This window comes from Salmo salar, chromosome 10 (genome assembly GCF_965601325.2).
Source record: "Salmo salar chromosome 10, fSalSal1, whole genome shotgun sequence".
NCBI lineage: Eukaryota > Metazoa > Chordata > Actinopteri > Salmoniformes > Salmonidae > Salmo > Salmo salar.
In genome coordinates, this window is record NC_138300.1 from 124,211,209 (window position 1) to 124,225,666 (window position 14,458).

At 40.9% G+C, this 14,458-nt stretch overlaps 1 protein-coding gene across 1 annotated transcript in view; it reads right to left on the reverse strand.

Moving 5' to 3' along the window:
* Positions 1-2,702: 2,702 nt before the first annotated feature.
* LOC145858565 (mucin-5AC-like) overlaps positions 2,703-14,458 on the reverse strand; it is a 41,809-nt gene continuing 30,053 nt past the window's right edge. The window contains exons 19-28 of the mRNA XM_082956649.1: positions 11,179-11,330; positions 10,940-11,078; positions 10,681-10,788; positions 8,329-8,508; positions 7,949-8,188; positions 5,229-5,385; positions 4,942-5,070; positions 4,555-4,705; positions 4,050-4,093; positions 2,703-3,936 (exon numbers count right to left, since the gene is read on the reverse strand). Coding sequence (XP_082812775.1) covers positions 2,735-3,936; positions 4,050-4,093; positions 4,555-4,705; positions 4,942-5,070; positions 5,229-5,385; positions 7,949-8,188; positions 8,329-8,508; positions 10,681-10,788; positions 10,940-11,078; positions 11,179-11,330 — 2,502 coding nt within the window. The 3' untranslated portion in view covers positions 2,703-2,734. The remainder of the gene's footprint in view (positions 3,937-4,049; positions 4,094-4,554; positions 4,706-4,941; positions 5,071-5,228; positions 5,386-7,948; positions 8,189-8,328; positions 8,509-10,680; positions 10,789-10,939; positions 11,079-11,178; positions 11,331-14,458) is intronic.

A 14,458-nucleotide genomic window follows, 5' to 3' on the forward strand; every position in this document is an offset into this window, starting at 1 on the left:
CCATATGAGTTCTGTTATACTCACAGACACCATTCAAACAGTTTTAGAAACTTTAGGGTGTTGTCTATCCACAAGTATTAATTATATGCATATCCTAGCTTCTGAGTTTGAGTAGTAGGCCGTTTAAAATGGGCACGAATGTTTTTCAAAATACGCTGTGGCGCCCCCTATCCTAGGCGACCGTCAAGAGGTTAAGAAGACCCTAAGGGTTGATTGTAAACAACGTTTCACATGTTTCTACGAACGGTAATGGAACTATTTGACTTTTCGTGTCTGGATTTACGCTCGCGCGTTATTCCTTTGGATAGTGATCTGAACGCACGAACAAAACGGAGGTATTTGGACATAAATATGGAGTATTTCGAACAAAAAGAACATTTCTTGTGGAAGTAGGAGTCCTGGGAGTGCATTCTGACGAGGATCAGCAAAGGTAAGAGAATATTTATAATACTACTTCTGAGTTTAGTTGACCCCAGAACATGGCTGGTGTCTGTATAGCTTGCTTTTATGGTTGAGCTATGTTCTCAGAATATTGAAAAATGTGCTTTCTCCGTAAAGCTATTTTATAATTTGACACAGCGGTTGCATTAAGGAGAAGTATATCTTTAATTCTTTCAATAACTGTTGTAAATTTTATCAACGTTTATGATGAGTATTTTTGTAAATTGATGTGCTCATTCACCGGGTGTTTTGGTGGGAATACATTTTCTGAACATCACGCGCCAATGTAAAATGGGCTTTTTGGATATAAATATTAACTTTATCTAGCAAAACATACATGTATTGTGTAACATGAAGTCCTATGAGTGCCATCTGATGAAGATCATAAAAGGTTAGTGAATATTTTAGCTGTATTTTTGGTTTTTGTGATGCATGTCCTTGCTTGGAGAATGGCTGTGTGGTTTTTCTTGTGAAGTTTATGTCCTAACATAATCTAATTTTATGCTTTCGCCATAAAGCCTTTTTGAAATCGGACAATGTGGTTACATTAACGAGAAGTTTATCTTTAAAAGGGTGTAAAATAGTTGATTGTTTGAGAAAATGAAATTATGAGATTTTTGCTGTTTTGTATTTCGTGCCCTGATATTTCAATGGCTGTTGATAGTGTGAACTGCGGGTGGGACGCTAGCGTCCCACGTAGCCCACAGAAGTTATGGATGGAGTTGTTGACTTAGTTGTTGTTGTTGGACGTTCTGTTGTTGTTGTTGTTGTTGCGGTAGTTGTTGATGTTGGACTTTCTGTTGTTGTTGTTGTTGTTGTTGTTGTTGGGGTAGTTGTTGTTGTTGGACTTTCTGTTGTTGTTGTTGTTGTTGTTGGGATAGTTGTTGTTGTTGGACTTTCTGTTGTGTTTGTTGTTGTTGTTGGACCTTCTGTTGTTGTTGTTGTTGTTGTTGTTGTTGTTGGACCTTCTGTTGTTGTTGTTGTTGTTGTTGTTGGGGTAGTTGTGGTTGATGGACTTTCTGGTGTTGTTGTTGGACCTTCTGTTGTTGTTGTTTTTGTTGTTGTTGTTGGACCTTCTGTTGTTGTTGTTGTTGGGATAGTTGTTGTTGTTGGACCTTCTGTTGTTGTTGTTGTTGTTGTTGTTGTTGTTGGGGTAGTTGTTGTTGTTGGACTTTCTGTTGTTGTTGTTGTTGTTGTTGGGATAGTTGTTGATGTTGTAATGGTTGTTGTGGGCCTTTCTGAGGTGGTAGTTGTCTCATTGCTACAAACATCAGCACAACATCTGACTCTGATCTCGTAGTTGTAGCATATTGGTGGGATGCCTTGATCCTTGTTGTGGCATATCAGTCCAACTGAGGGATTGCATTTAACATTTTGACCTAGTTCGGCCAAAGAAGCATCGATGTCTTTGGCTCTGCATTCTACTTCCTTAGGTTGGCTACAAATATCAATACCAGATTTCCTTATATTTTCTATGGTTTCATAATCTCCTCCTTCTGGTCCAACAGAGGGATAGTATTTGCTAATCCAGCCTGACCAATCACAGACAGTCTTGATCAGGCAGTGTGGAGTAGTAGTGGGTGAAGTGGTTGTTGGTGAAGTAGTGGTTGTTGTGGGGGTAGTGGTAGGGGTTGTTGTGGGGGTAGTGGTAGGGGTTGTTGTGGGGGTAGTGGTAGGGGTTGTTGTGGGGGTAGTGGTAGGGGTTGTTGTGGGGGTAGTGGTAGGGGTTGTTGTGGGGGTAGTGGTAGGGGTTGTTGTGGGGGTAGTGGTAGTGGTTGTTGTGGGGGTAGTGGTAGTGGTTGTTGTGGGGGTAGTGGTAGTGGTTGTTGTGGGGGTAGTGGTAGTGGTTGTTGTGGGGGTAGTGGTAGGGGTTGTTGTGGGGGTAGTGGTAGGGGTTGTTGTGGGGGTAGTGGTAGGGGTTGTTGTGGGGGTAGTGGTAGTGGTTGTTGTGGGGGTAGTGGTAGGGGTTGTTGTGGGGGTAGTGGTAGTGGTTGTTGTGGGGGTAGTGGTAGGGGTTGTTGTGGGGGTAGTGGTGGTAGGTGTTGTTGATTCTGGACCAGTTGTAATTTCCCCTGTTGTTTCTCTTGTTGTGGAATATGTTGTTGTCTCAGCCGTTACTGTGGTTGATGGACTTCCTGTGGTGGTGGTTGTTGTTGTGGGGGTAGTGGTGGTAGGTGTTGTTGATTCTGGACCAGTTGTAACTTCCTCTGTTACTTGTGTTGTTGTGGATGGAGTTGTTGACTTAGTTGTGGTTGATGGACTTTCTGTTGTTGTTGTGGATGGAGTTGTTGACTTAGTTGTGGTTGATGGACTTTCTGTTGTTGTTGTTGGACCTTCTGTTGTTGTTGTTGTTGTTGTTGTTGGACCTTCTGTTGTTGTTGTTGTTGTTGTTGTTGGACCTTCTGTTGTTGTTGTTGTTGGGGTAGTTGTTGTTCTTGTTGTTGTTGTTGTTGTTGTTGGGATAGTTGTTGATGTTGTACTTTCTGTTGTTGTTGTTGGATGAAGTTGTTGACTTAGTTGTGGTTGATGGACTTTCTGGTGTTGTTGTTGGACCTTCTGTTGTTGTTGTTGTTGTTGTTGTTGTTGTTGTTGGGGTAGTTGTTGTTCTTGTTGTTGTTGTTGTTGTTGTTGTTGTTGTTGGGATAGTTGTTGATGTTGTAATGGTTGTTGTGGGCCTTTCTGAGGTGGTAGTTGTCTCATTGCTACAAACATCAACACAACATCTGACTCTGATCTCGTAGTTGTAGCATATTGGTGGGATGCCTTGATCCTTGTTGTGGCATATCAGTCCAACTGAGGGATTGCATTTAACATCTTGACCTAGTTCGGCCAAAGGAACATCGATGAAGCCTATGGCTCTGCATTCTACTTCCTTAGGTTGGCTACAAATATTTTTAACAGATTTCCTTATATTTTCTATGGTTTCATAATCTCCTCCTGTTTCTATAGTAGGATAGTAACTGTCAATCCAGCCTGACCAATCACAGACAGTCTTGATCAGGCAGTGTGGAGTAGTAGTGGGTGAAGTGGTTGTTGGTGAAGTAGTGGTTGTTGTGGGGGTAGTGGTTGTTGCGGGGGTATTGGTAGGGGTTGTTGTTGGGGTAGTGGTAGGGGTTGTTGTGGGGGTAGTGGTAGGGGTTGTGTAGGTGGTAGGGGTTGTTGTGGGGGTAGTGGTAGGGGTTGTTGTGGGGGTAGTGGTAGGGGTTGTGTAGGTGGTAGGGGTTGTTGTGGGGGTAGTGGTAGGAGTTGTGGTTGGGGTAGTGGTAGGAGTTGAGAAAACAAATACTGTTGTGGTCGGTGCTTGAGTGGATATCTGTGTTGTTGTAACACTTGGTGTAGTTGTAGGAGTTGTGGTGCTGGGACAGGGATTTATAATCCGGACAATGGTTCCGTTCTCTTTGCAGGTGGCAGTAATGCATCTCTCATCACCGTCAGGTATGTGATATATGGTCGCTCCATACGGGTATGTTCTGCCGCCGTATAAACAATAGCAAGCTGCAATAAGATTTTCACACGGAACACAAGTTATTATCGTGTAATCATCTTGTCATGTTACCATCTTGGTAATAATGTAGGCTAATGTTTCAGTTTGTAGTGGTTTTCCTTACCTTGGACATCATAGCTGCATCTGACCTCAGTTGATGAGCAACGACTAGAAAAAGAAAGAAGGTTACAGTACCTTTCAAAGTCAAATAAAATATTAAGAGCTATTTGTTATGAAGTACAAAACAATGTTATATGTTATATTCACAATAAGGTTTTAACAGGTCAAATCCCAATAAGGTATAAACAGGTCAAATCACAATGAGGTTTAAACAGGTCAAATCACAATAAGTATAAAATAGGTCAAATCCCAAGAAGGTATAAACAGGTCAAATCACAATAAGGTATAAACAGGTCAAATCCCAATAAGGTATAAACATGTCAAATCACAATCTTTGAAAAGCAAAATCAATTGAATGGTAGGAAAACCTCTTTGTAGGGGGACTATTGACATTGCCTTATCTCACCAGAAATACAGGCTACCTTAAGGCTTATACCAACCATATTAAATCCTATGTAATGTAAATACAGTATCTATGTATATGTCAAAATGTTGATCTGAAAACATACCATTTCTGACAGTTCTCCTTGGAAGGTATAACCTCTCTCTCGTTGTAATGAGTTCCATCTCCATCGTAGCAACCACAGTACTCCTTACTGACACACTTCATGGTACTTTCTTCCAAATAAGGCTTGGCCGAAGGACATTTTGGATAGCAACCTTTAAGATATAAACAGTCCATTTAATCCAGGACACCTGCACAGATTAGATCATCCTCATGGTATCTAGTTCACCAAAGCTGTAATGGATATGATATTTCAATATTTGTATGTAGTTTTCAGTATAGATGGACAAGGGAGGGCATTACATATTTTATACTGTACATTTGTTTAACAACTTGGAATGTAAATTGTCAAAATCAAACGGCCAAGCTGTTATGAAGGGCTATTAGTTACCTTCCAGCGCAGGGATCTGACTGGAGCATGTTCCTGAGGGATTCTTGCAGGTCTTCATACAGGGATATCCACATGGATTATAATGCCACTCACACTCACCAATAGGGTTGTAGAAATCACAGAACAGAGCTGGTGAAATTAAAAACATGTCACATTTTAACCAGGGTCTCAAAAGAGGATTGATTGAAAAGTTACACATACAAATCGTAAATTGGTATTTTGTCCCTATAGCAAAACAATCCCACCTATCCATCAATCAATTGTCCCACTCGAAGCAAATGACTCACGGCAGATATCTGGTGTTCTCCACTTGATACAAGCCCCTGCCTCGTTACAGGCCTGGGCGTAGGCTGCTACAGCTGTACAGAAACACTCGCAGTCTCCCCCAGTGTCACAGGCACACGAGTCCCTCACACAGGCATCATGGAATGGCGTGGGGTCCACCTTTAAGGAAGATGCATTAAGCCATCATTTATTTATTCAATGCATTGCTCAGCTTGTTAAACAGACTACAGATGAACTATTGACGATGATTATTATTGGGTTGGATGGTTGACTTTATGTTTTTGTTATCTGTTTCAGTACTACTTTTGATGTTGGTTGTTGTCTTTTATGGTGACTGTATGGACATCCACATGATTATTGACAAACCAATTTTATTAGAAAGATTGCCATGTACCATCATGCAACTCTGCTTGTCATTGTGTACCTTATAGGAAACCTGTTAGCCCAAGACTTGTGCTACAGAATTATCGGCTGTTATAATTTCTACCATATGTTTGTTATTATGACCCTGAGGTCATAATAAATTAACTCTTGTTGAAGCATTAACCTTATTGACCCTGAGGCTGTGAGGTACTGTATATTAAAACTTATTCAGGCTAGGGTCTATTTTTCTCCACTTCCTGTCTGACTGACATGCCCAAAGTAAACTGCCTGTTACTCAGGCCCCGAAGCCAGGATATGCATATAATTGGTACCATTGGATATGAAACACTTTGAAGTTTGTAGAAATGTTAAGACAATGTATGAGAGTATAACACAATTGATATGGTAGGAGAAAATCCAAAGAAAAACCAACCAGAATTGTATTTTTTAAGAACCAGCTCCCAGATTGCAATTCCTATGATGCCACTAGATGTCAACGGTTTCAAGGTTTCAGGCTTGTTTCTTCCCAAACGAGGAAGAATTTTGAGTTTTAGTAATGAGAGTCAGAGTTGGAAATCAGTCTGTGCGCACGCGACAAAGAGGACGCGCACCTGCTTATTTTGCTTTTCTATTGAACATACTTCTTTCTGTATTAAATATTATAGTTTAACCTCTTGACGGTCGCCTAGGATAGGGGGCGCTACAGCGATTTTTTAAAAAAATTCGTGCCCATTTTAAACGGCCTCCTACTCAAACTCAGAGGCTAGGATATGCATATAATTAATACTTGTGGATAGAAAACACCCTACACTTTCTAAAACTGTTTAAATGGTGTCTGTGAGTATAACAAAACTCAAATGGCAGTCAAAACCCCGAGACAGATCGTAACAGGATGTGGAATTCTGAATTGCGGACTCAACTTCCTCACTTTGCCTATAAATCACACCGTGAGCTATGGTTCATTGAGCACTTCCTATTGCTTCCACTAGATGTCCCCAGTCTTTACAAAGTGGTTTGAGCCTTCTACTGTGAAAACTGACAGAATGAGAGTCTGTGGAACGTGGTCACATAAGGAGGGCCATCACCATTATGACGCCGGCGCCCCTGGCTACCCTCCCCTTTCGAAACGTTTTGAAAGACAATACAATCGTCCCCCTTGAATGTTATTGGAGCTCTGGTTGAAAAAGGCCCTAAAGATTTATGTTATACAACGTTTGACATGTTTGAACAAACTTAATGTGTAAACAGCAACAACAAAAAACAAATGGAATCTGATGTTTTGAGCTCTGATTTATACCACTTCCATATGTCGATCTCAATCCTGATTCAAACCCAATTCTCTACGCGATCTCTGTCTGGATGCTCAGATCTGATGTTTTTGCTCTAACGTGGGTTTTTTGCACATTACCTGCCATTACCATGACAACCACCCAAAAATGTAAAGGACAGGAAATGAACATTGCATCTGTGTGTTACTTTAGAGCCTACATCAGTGTTAATGCGCCAATCTGATATGGGCTACATGTAAAACTACAGTCAGGTCCATAAATATTTGCACATTGACCAAGTTATTATTTTAGCTGTCTACCACAGCATATTGGAGTTGACATTAAATAATAAATATGAGCTGAAAGTGCAGACATCAGCTTTAATTTGAGGGTATTTACATCCAAATCGGGTGAACGGTGTAGGAATTACAGGACCTTTTATATGTGGTCCCCCCCTTTTTTTAAGGGACCAAAAGTAATTGGACAACTAACTGTCTGCTCAGCTGTTCCATGGCCAGATGTGTGTTGTTTCCTCATTAGTTCATTTACAGGTAAGCAGATAAAAGGTCTAGAGTTTATTTCAAGTGTGGCATTTGCATTTGGAATCTGATGCTGTTAACCCTGAATATGAAGTCCAAAGAGCTGTTACTGCCAGTGAAGCAAGCCATCATCATCTTTCTTAAATCTCCTAGATATACGACAGACACTTCAAAACCTTATTCCTTATGATTTATTTTTGTTGTTAAGGGCTATAGTAGTAAAGGCCAAATTCAATATTTTATCAAATATTTTTGGGGGATATATTTTTGAAACCTAAAGGGGTCCTCAAATTTCAAATGAAATAGCTAAATGATCAATGATAGCAAGCTATGATCAATAATAGCTAGTTTTAACCTGCCTACCCTGACCGCATGTATCTGCTGTACTGTCTATTGAATGTATAGGTTATGCAAATGAATGTATTTACTGTATATGTGTGTCTTTTTATCTTTGTTTTAATGAGCTGCACTACGTCAACTTCCTAACAACGTCGGTTGGTATGGCAATAAAGTATTGAATCTATATTGAATAGTATCTGCTGTGTACTGTACCTGTGAGTGGCAGGCTGAGAAAACCTTACTGGTGATGATGCTGCAGCGTTTGAGAGACCAGGACTGCCTGTATGATCTTAAAGTGCATGGGTTTTTTATGACATCAGCGTTGGGGCAACTGGGTGACACTTTCCAGCTGTTTCCAAACTCCAGAGCTTCAACCACCACTTCCTGGTTTCTGGACGTGAAGTCGTTCTTTCCATTACCGTCATAGTTTCCACACAGACCACACACTTGGCCCTGGAAGGAAATTAAACATTTAAAAAGAATAACATGAAGTAGCTAATAAAACATATTTTTTTAAATGGTATGCCAATGCAATTGCTAAACAAAGATACAGTTCAATCACTGGTTCAAAATGTCCTATTCTAGTCACTCACCTGGAAGGTAGAGCTGAGTTTGATGAACAGGCTATTCTTCTTATCCCACATGAGGATCAGGCCATTTTCAGCCTCAACAACAACATAGAGACCGATAGAGTGGACCTGGTATGGCACGTCTACCCCGTTCTCTTGTTTGATCACTTTTACAGATTCATCTGCTAGTATGATCTCATTGCTCTGAAAGAAAGAAACAAAGTGTTCATTGCTAATGTAGTACTAGTAGACAGGTTTTACACTGTGGTGGTGCTGGGTGTTACACTGTGGTGGTGCTGGGTGTTACACTGTGGTGGTGCTGGGTTTATACTGTGGTGGTGCTGGGTTTATACTGTGGTGGTGCTGGGTGTTACACTGTGGTGGTGCTGGGTTTATACTGTGGTGGTGCTGGGTTTTACACTGTGGTGGTGCTGGGTTTATACTGTGGTGATGCTGGGTTTATACTGTGGTGGTGCTGGGTTTATACTGTGGTGGTGCTGGGTTTATACTGTGGTGGTGCTGGGTTTACACTGTGGTGGTGCTGGGTTTACACTGTGGTGGTGCTGGGTTTATACTGTGGTGATGCTGGGTTTATACTGTTCAGTTTGTACACAGATCCAACATGTCGATTTGTAATTCAACTGTCCAAATACATAGCTAACCCTAACCCAAATTCTTAGCTAACCCTAACCCTAATACATAGCTAACCCAAACCCTAACCCTAATACATAGCTAACCCTAACCCTAATACATAGCTAACCCAAACCCAAACCCTAATACATAGCTAACCCTAACCCTAATACATAGCTAACCCTAACACTACCCCAAATACATAGCTAACCCTAACCCAAATACATAGCTAACAATAACCCAAATACCCAGCTAACCCTAACCCAAATACATAGCTAACCCTAACCCAAATACATAGCTAACCCTAACACTAGCCCAAATACATAGCTAACCCTAACCCAAATACATAGCTAACAATAACCCAAATACCCAGCTAACCCTAACCCAAATACATAGCTAACCCTAACCCAAATACATAGCTAACCCTAACACTAGCCCAAATACATAGCTAACCCTAACCCAAATACATAGCTAACCCTAACCCAAATACATAGCTAACCCTAACCCAAATACATAGCTAACCCTAACCCAAATACATAGCTAACCCTAACCCAAATACATAGCTAACCCTAACCCAAATACATAGCTAACCCTAACTCTAACCCTTATACATAGCTAACCCTAACCCAAATACATAGCTAACCCTAACACTAGCCCAAATACATAGCTAACCCTAACCCAAATACATAGCTAACAATAACCCAAATACCCAGCTAACCCTAACCCAAATACATAGCTAACAATAACCCAAATACATAGCTAACCCTAACACTAGCCCAAATACATAGCTAACCCTAACCCAAATACATAGCTAACCCTAACCCAAATACATAGCTAACCCTAACCCAAATACATAGCTAACCCTAACCCAAATACATAGCTAACCCTAACCCAAATACATAGCTAACCCTAACCCAAATACATAGCTAACCCTAACCCAAATACATAGCTAACCCTAACCCAAATACATAGCTAACCCTAACCCAAATACATAGCTAACCCTAACTCTAACCCTTATACATAGCTAACCCAAACCCTAATACATAGCTAACCCTAACCCTAATACATAGCTAACCCTAACCCAAATACATAGCTAACCCTAACCCTAACCCTAATACATAGCTAACCCTAACCCAAATACATAGCTAACCCTAACCCTAATACATAGCTAACCCTAACCCAGATACATAGCTAACCCTAACCCAAATACAAAGCTAACCCTAACACATAGCTAACCCTAACCCAGATACATAGCTAACCCTAACCCTAATACATAGCTAACCCTAACCCAAATACATAGCTAACCCTAACCCAGAAACATAGCTAACCCTAACACATAGCTATCTCTAACCCTAATACATAGCTAACCCTAACCCAAATACATAGCTAACCCTAACCCTAATACATAGCTTACACTAACCCTAATACATAGCTAACCCTAACCCTAATACATAGCTAACCCTAACCCTAACACATAGCTAACCCTAACCCATAGCTAACCCTAATACATAGGGGTGATGTTTGTGCTGCTATCAAATCTGCCAGACAAGAATTCTAAGCAGACACTCCGTCAGACAGCCCTGTCAATCTGCTAACAAAACGCATGGGGGGACGAGATAAGTGCATCCAGAGTTCAATATGCAATTCCCCTCACAGCCACCGGTGTCGACATTGTATCAAATGTCCAGACTTGTCAAATGTACCTTTAATGCATTTATGAAGCTGTTTATGAACAGTAGTTCCTACCCCCAAGAAGAGCTTGATGGCCTTGGAACAGGTGGTGCCAGTGGTTCCACAGGGAATGTTCTCTGTGATCACTCTGAAGGTACCGTTTGGATTGTTGCTGCAGTAGTCCTGCAGGATGTATTAAAATACACAATCAGAAAACCTCTTAGTTGTCTTTACTTCATCTTACTCATAATTAGAAAATATGTGCATCATACTTAAAGTAAGGGTTTTATTAAAATACAAATAAAATCATAAATACAAATGATTATTGCCCTACCTGAGTAAGAGTGTATTCACAATCTCCATTGAAAGTGAACCTTTCCTCATCAAAAGTGATGAAATGCCCATCTCCATATATGGCACACATCCCATCACACTCCTTATTGGTACACTGCCATTTTCTCCCTTCGCAGGTGCTACAATGACGCAAACATAATCACATGGCAAGATTTTAGAGGGAAGCATTTGACATATCCAAAGAAGAAGAAGAAGAAGAGTGATAGAAGTTGATTTTACCAGGTATTGCAGTCTACTTTGAGCACATGTCCAGGTTGGTAGTAGACTCCATTGTGAGAACAGGGACATAGGTCTTCCTTGATGCATCCTCCGTTTCCATCAGACAGCAGATCATCAGGACATACACAGCCCGACACACACTCTGCACTGATCTATAACATACAATGAAATAGGGAAGGACTGACATGAATTTAAGTTGGGCATTATGTGCCTGTATGTCCCTCCACCCTCCAGGGTATAAGATGTGGATATTATGTGCCTGTATGTTCCTCCACCCTCCAGGGCATAAGATGTGGATATTATGTGCCTGTATGTTCCTCCACCCTCCAGGGCATAAGATGTGGATATTATGTGCCTGTATGTTCCTCCACCCTCCAGGGTATAAGATGTGGGCATTATGTGCCTCTATGTCCCTCCACCCTCCAGGGCATAAGATGTGGATATTATGTGCCTGTATGTCCCTCCACCCTCCAGGGTATAAGATGTGGGCATTATGGGCCTGTATGTTCCTCCACCCTCCAGGGCATAAGATGTGGATATTATGTGCCTGTATGTCCCTCCACCCTCCAGGGTATAAGATGTGGGCATTATGTGCCTCTATGTCCCTCCACCCTCCAGGGTATAAGATGTGGACATTATTTGTCAAATGGATCAATTGATCAAGTGTTTGAAAAGACACAAGGATGACTTTTAAGGATGATCTCCTTGAGGTTCATGGAGATGAGGTTCTCTGTAAACGTTACAGATGTCTGCTCTAACAGAAACCCTCTAAAAAGTATATCTCATCAGAGGATATCGTTTGGAACCTGGGCATAGCTATGTCTAAGGTAATAAACAATTTGATCAATCTGACACTGTGTAAACATAACATTGTCCTTGTATGTTTTTATTAAAACGTGTTGTAAGGCATGTTTTTATTAAAACGTGTTGTAAGGCATGTTTTTATTAACGTGTTGTAAGACATTTTTTTAACGTGTTGTAAGGCATGCTTTAATTAACCTGTTGTGGTATAGGGGGCAGTATTTTCACGGCTGGATAAAAAACGTACCCGATTTAATCTGGTTACTACTCCTGCCCAGAAACTAGAATATGCATATAATTAGTAGATTTGTATAGAAAACACTCTAAAGTTTCTAAAATTGTTTGAATGGTGTCTGTGAATATAACAGAACTCATATGGCAGGCCAATACCAGAGAAGATTCTATACAGGAAGTGCCCTGTCTGACAATTTGTTGTCTTTCTGTTGCATCTCTATCGTCATTACAGCATCTGTGCTGTAACGTGACACTTTCTAAGGCTTCCATTGGCTCTCTAAAGCCGCCAGAAAGTGGAATGGGGTGTCTGCTGTCTCTGGGCAAAGAACAGCAGCAGAATTTGTAAGTGGTCAGCATGGGGACAGTGAGACTGAGATGCGCGTTCACGAGACTTCTCCATTTTTTTCTTTCACTCTTTGAATGAATACAACGTTGCCCGGTTGGAATATTATCGCTATTTTACGAGAAAAGTAGCATAAAAATTGATTTTAAACAACGTTTGACAAGCTTCTAAGTAGGGTAATGGAATATTTTGACATTTTTTGTCACGAAATGCGCCATGCTCGCCACCCTTATTTACCCTTTCGAATAGTGTCTTGAACGCACGAACAAAACGCCGCTGTTTGGATATAACAATGGATTATTTGGGACCAAACCAACATTTCTTATTGAAGTAGCAGTCCTGGGAGTGCATTCTGACGAAGACAACAAAGGTAATCAAACTTTTCCAATAGTAAATCGGAGTTTGGTGAAGGCTAAACTTGCTGGGTGTCTAAATAGCTAGCCCTGTGATGCCGGGCTATCTACTGAGAATATTGCAAAATGTACTTTCACCGAAAAGCTATTTTAAAATCTGACATATTGAGTGCATAGAGGAGTTCTGTATCTATAATTCTTAAAATAATTGTTATTTTTTTTGTGAACGTTTATCGTGAGTAATTTAATTAATTTCACCGACAGTGTTCCGTCTGGAATGCTAGTCACATGCTAGTCACATGCTAATGTAAAAAGTTGGTTTTTGCTATATATATGAACTTGATTGAACAAAACATGCATGTATTGTATAACATAATGTCCTAGGGTTGTCATCTGATGAAGATCATCAAAGGTTAGTGCTGCATTTAGCTGTGGTTTGGGTTTATGTGACATTATATGCTAGCTTGAAAAATGGGTGTCTGATTATTTCTGGCTGGGTACTCGGCTGACATAATCTAATGTTTTGCTTTCGTTGTAAAGCCTTTTTGAAATCGGACAGTGTGGTTAGATTAACGAGAGTCTTGTCTTTAAAATGGTGTAAAATAGTCATATGTTTGAAAAATGGAAGTTTTTGCATTTTTGAGGTATTTGAATAACGCGCCACGGGATTACCCTGGCTGTTGAGTAGGTGGGACGCAAGCGTCCCACCTAGCCCATAGAGGTTAACGTGTTGTAAGGAATGTTTTTATTATCGTGTTGTAAGGCATGTTTTTATTAACGTTTTGTAAGGCATGTTTTAATTAACTTTCTCTCCAAGATGGCATAGCAGTCAGACGTCCTTTGTCCTCGTCTTGTCGTGTCACATGTATATATATATTTACATCTTTTCTTCACATATCTTTCAATATATATTTTTTTTCTTCTAAAAACTCAACTTCAAAACACTATCCTGCAACCCGCCTCATCAATAAAAAAAAAGTATTATTCACCTCAAATCTGAAATTTTTTACAACGCGACTCAGACCAGAGCATACCAGACCTATTTTCTCTACATATCCCCGGATTTCTACCGCTCTGGATATTTACACCTGGATCTTGCAGCTAGCTAGCTGCTATTCGAGTGACTATTGGCTAACGTCGGTCCCTGAGCAAACATCAGTTATTCCGGAGCTAGCCAGCTGAAGAATTCCATCAGCCATTCCTGGGCTACGATCACCTATCCGGACCCGTTTTACTGCCGATGCGGAGCCCCACCGGGCCTTCACGACTGGACTACCGACGTTATCTGCCCGAGGGAGTTATCCAACTGGCCCCTCCGTCGCGACGTAACCTGAACGCCCATCTGTGGCCCGCTAATCGTTAGCTGTCTTATCGGCTGCTATCTGAATAGGTCTATCGGACAATTTTCTTGGTCACTATGACTATAACTATTTTGCCAATTGGATTGGTCCCATCTACCAACGGAAACGCACGAGGTGGCTAAAAACAGACCATCTTCTGCCAGCTTGCTAGCCATGGCCCGGCAAGCCGTCTGAATCGCCGTGACCCC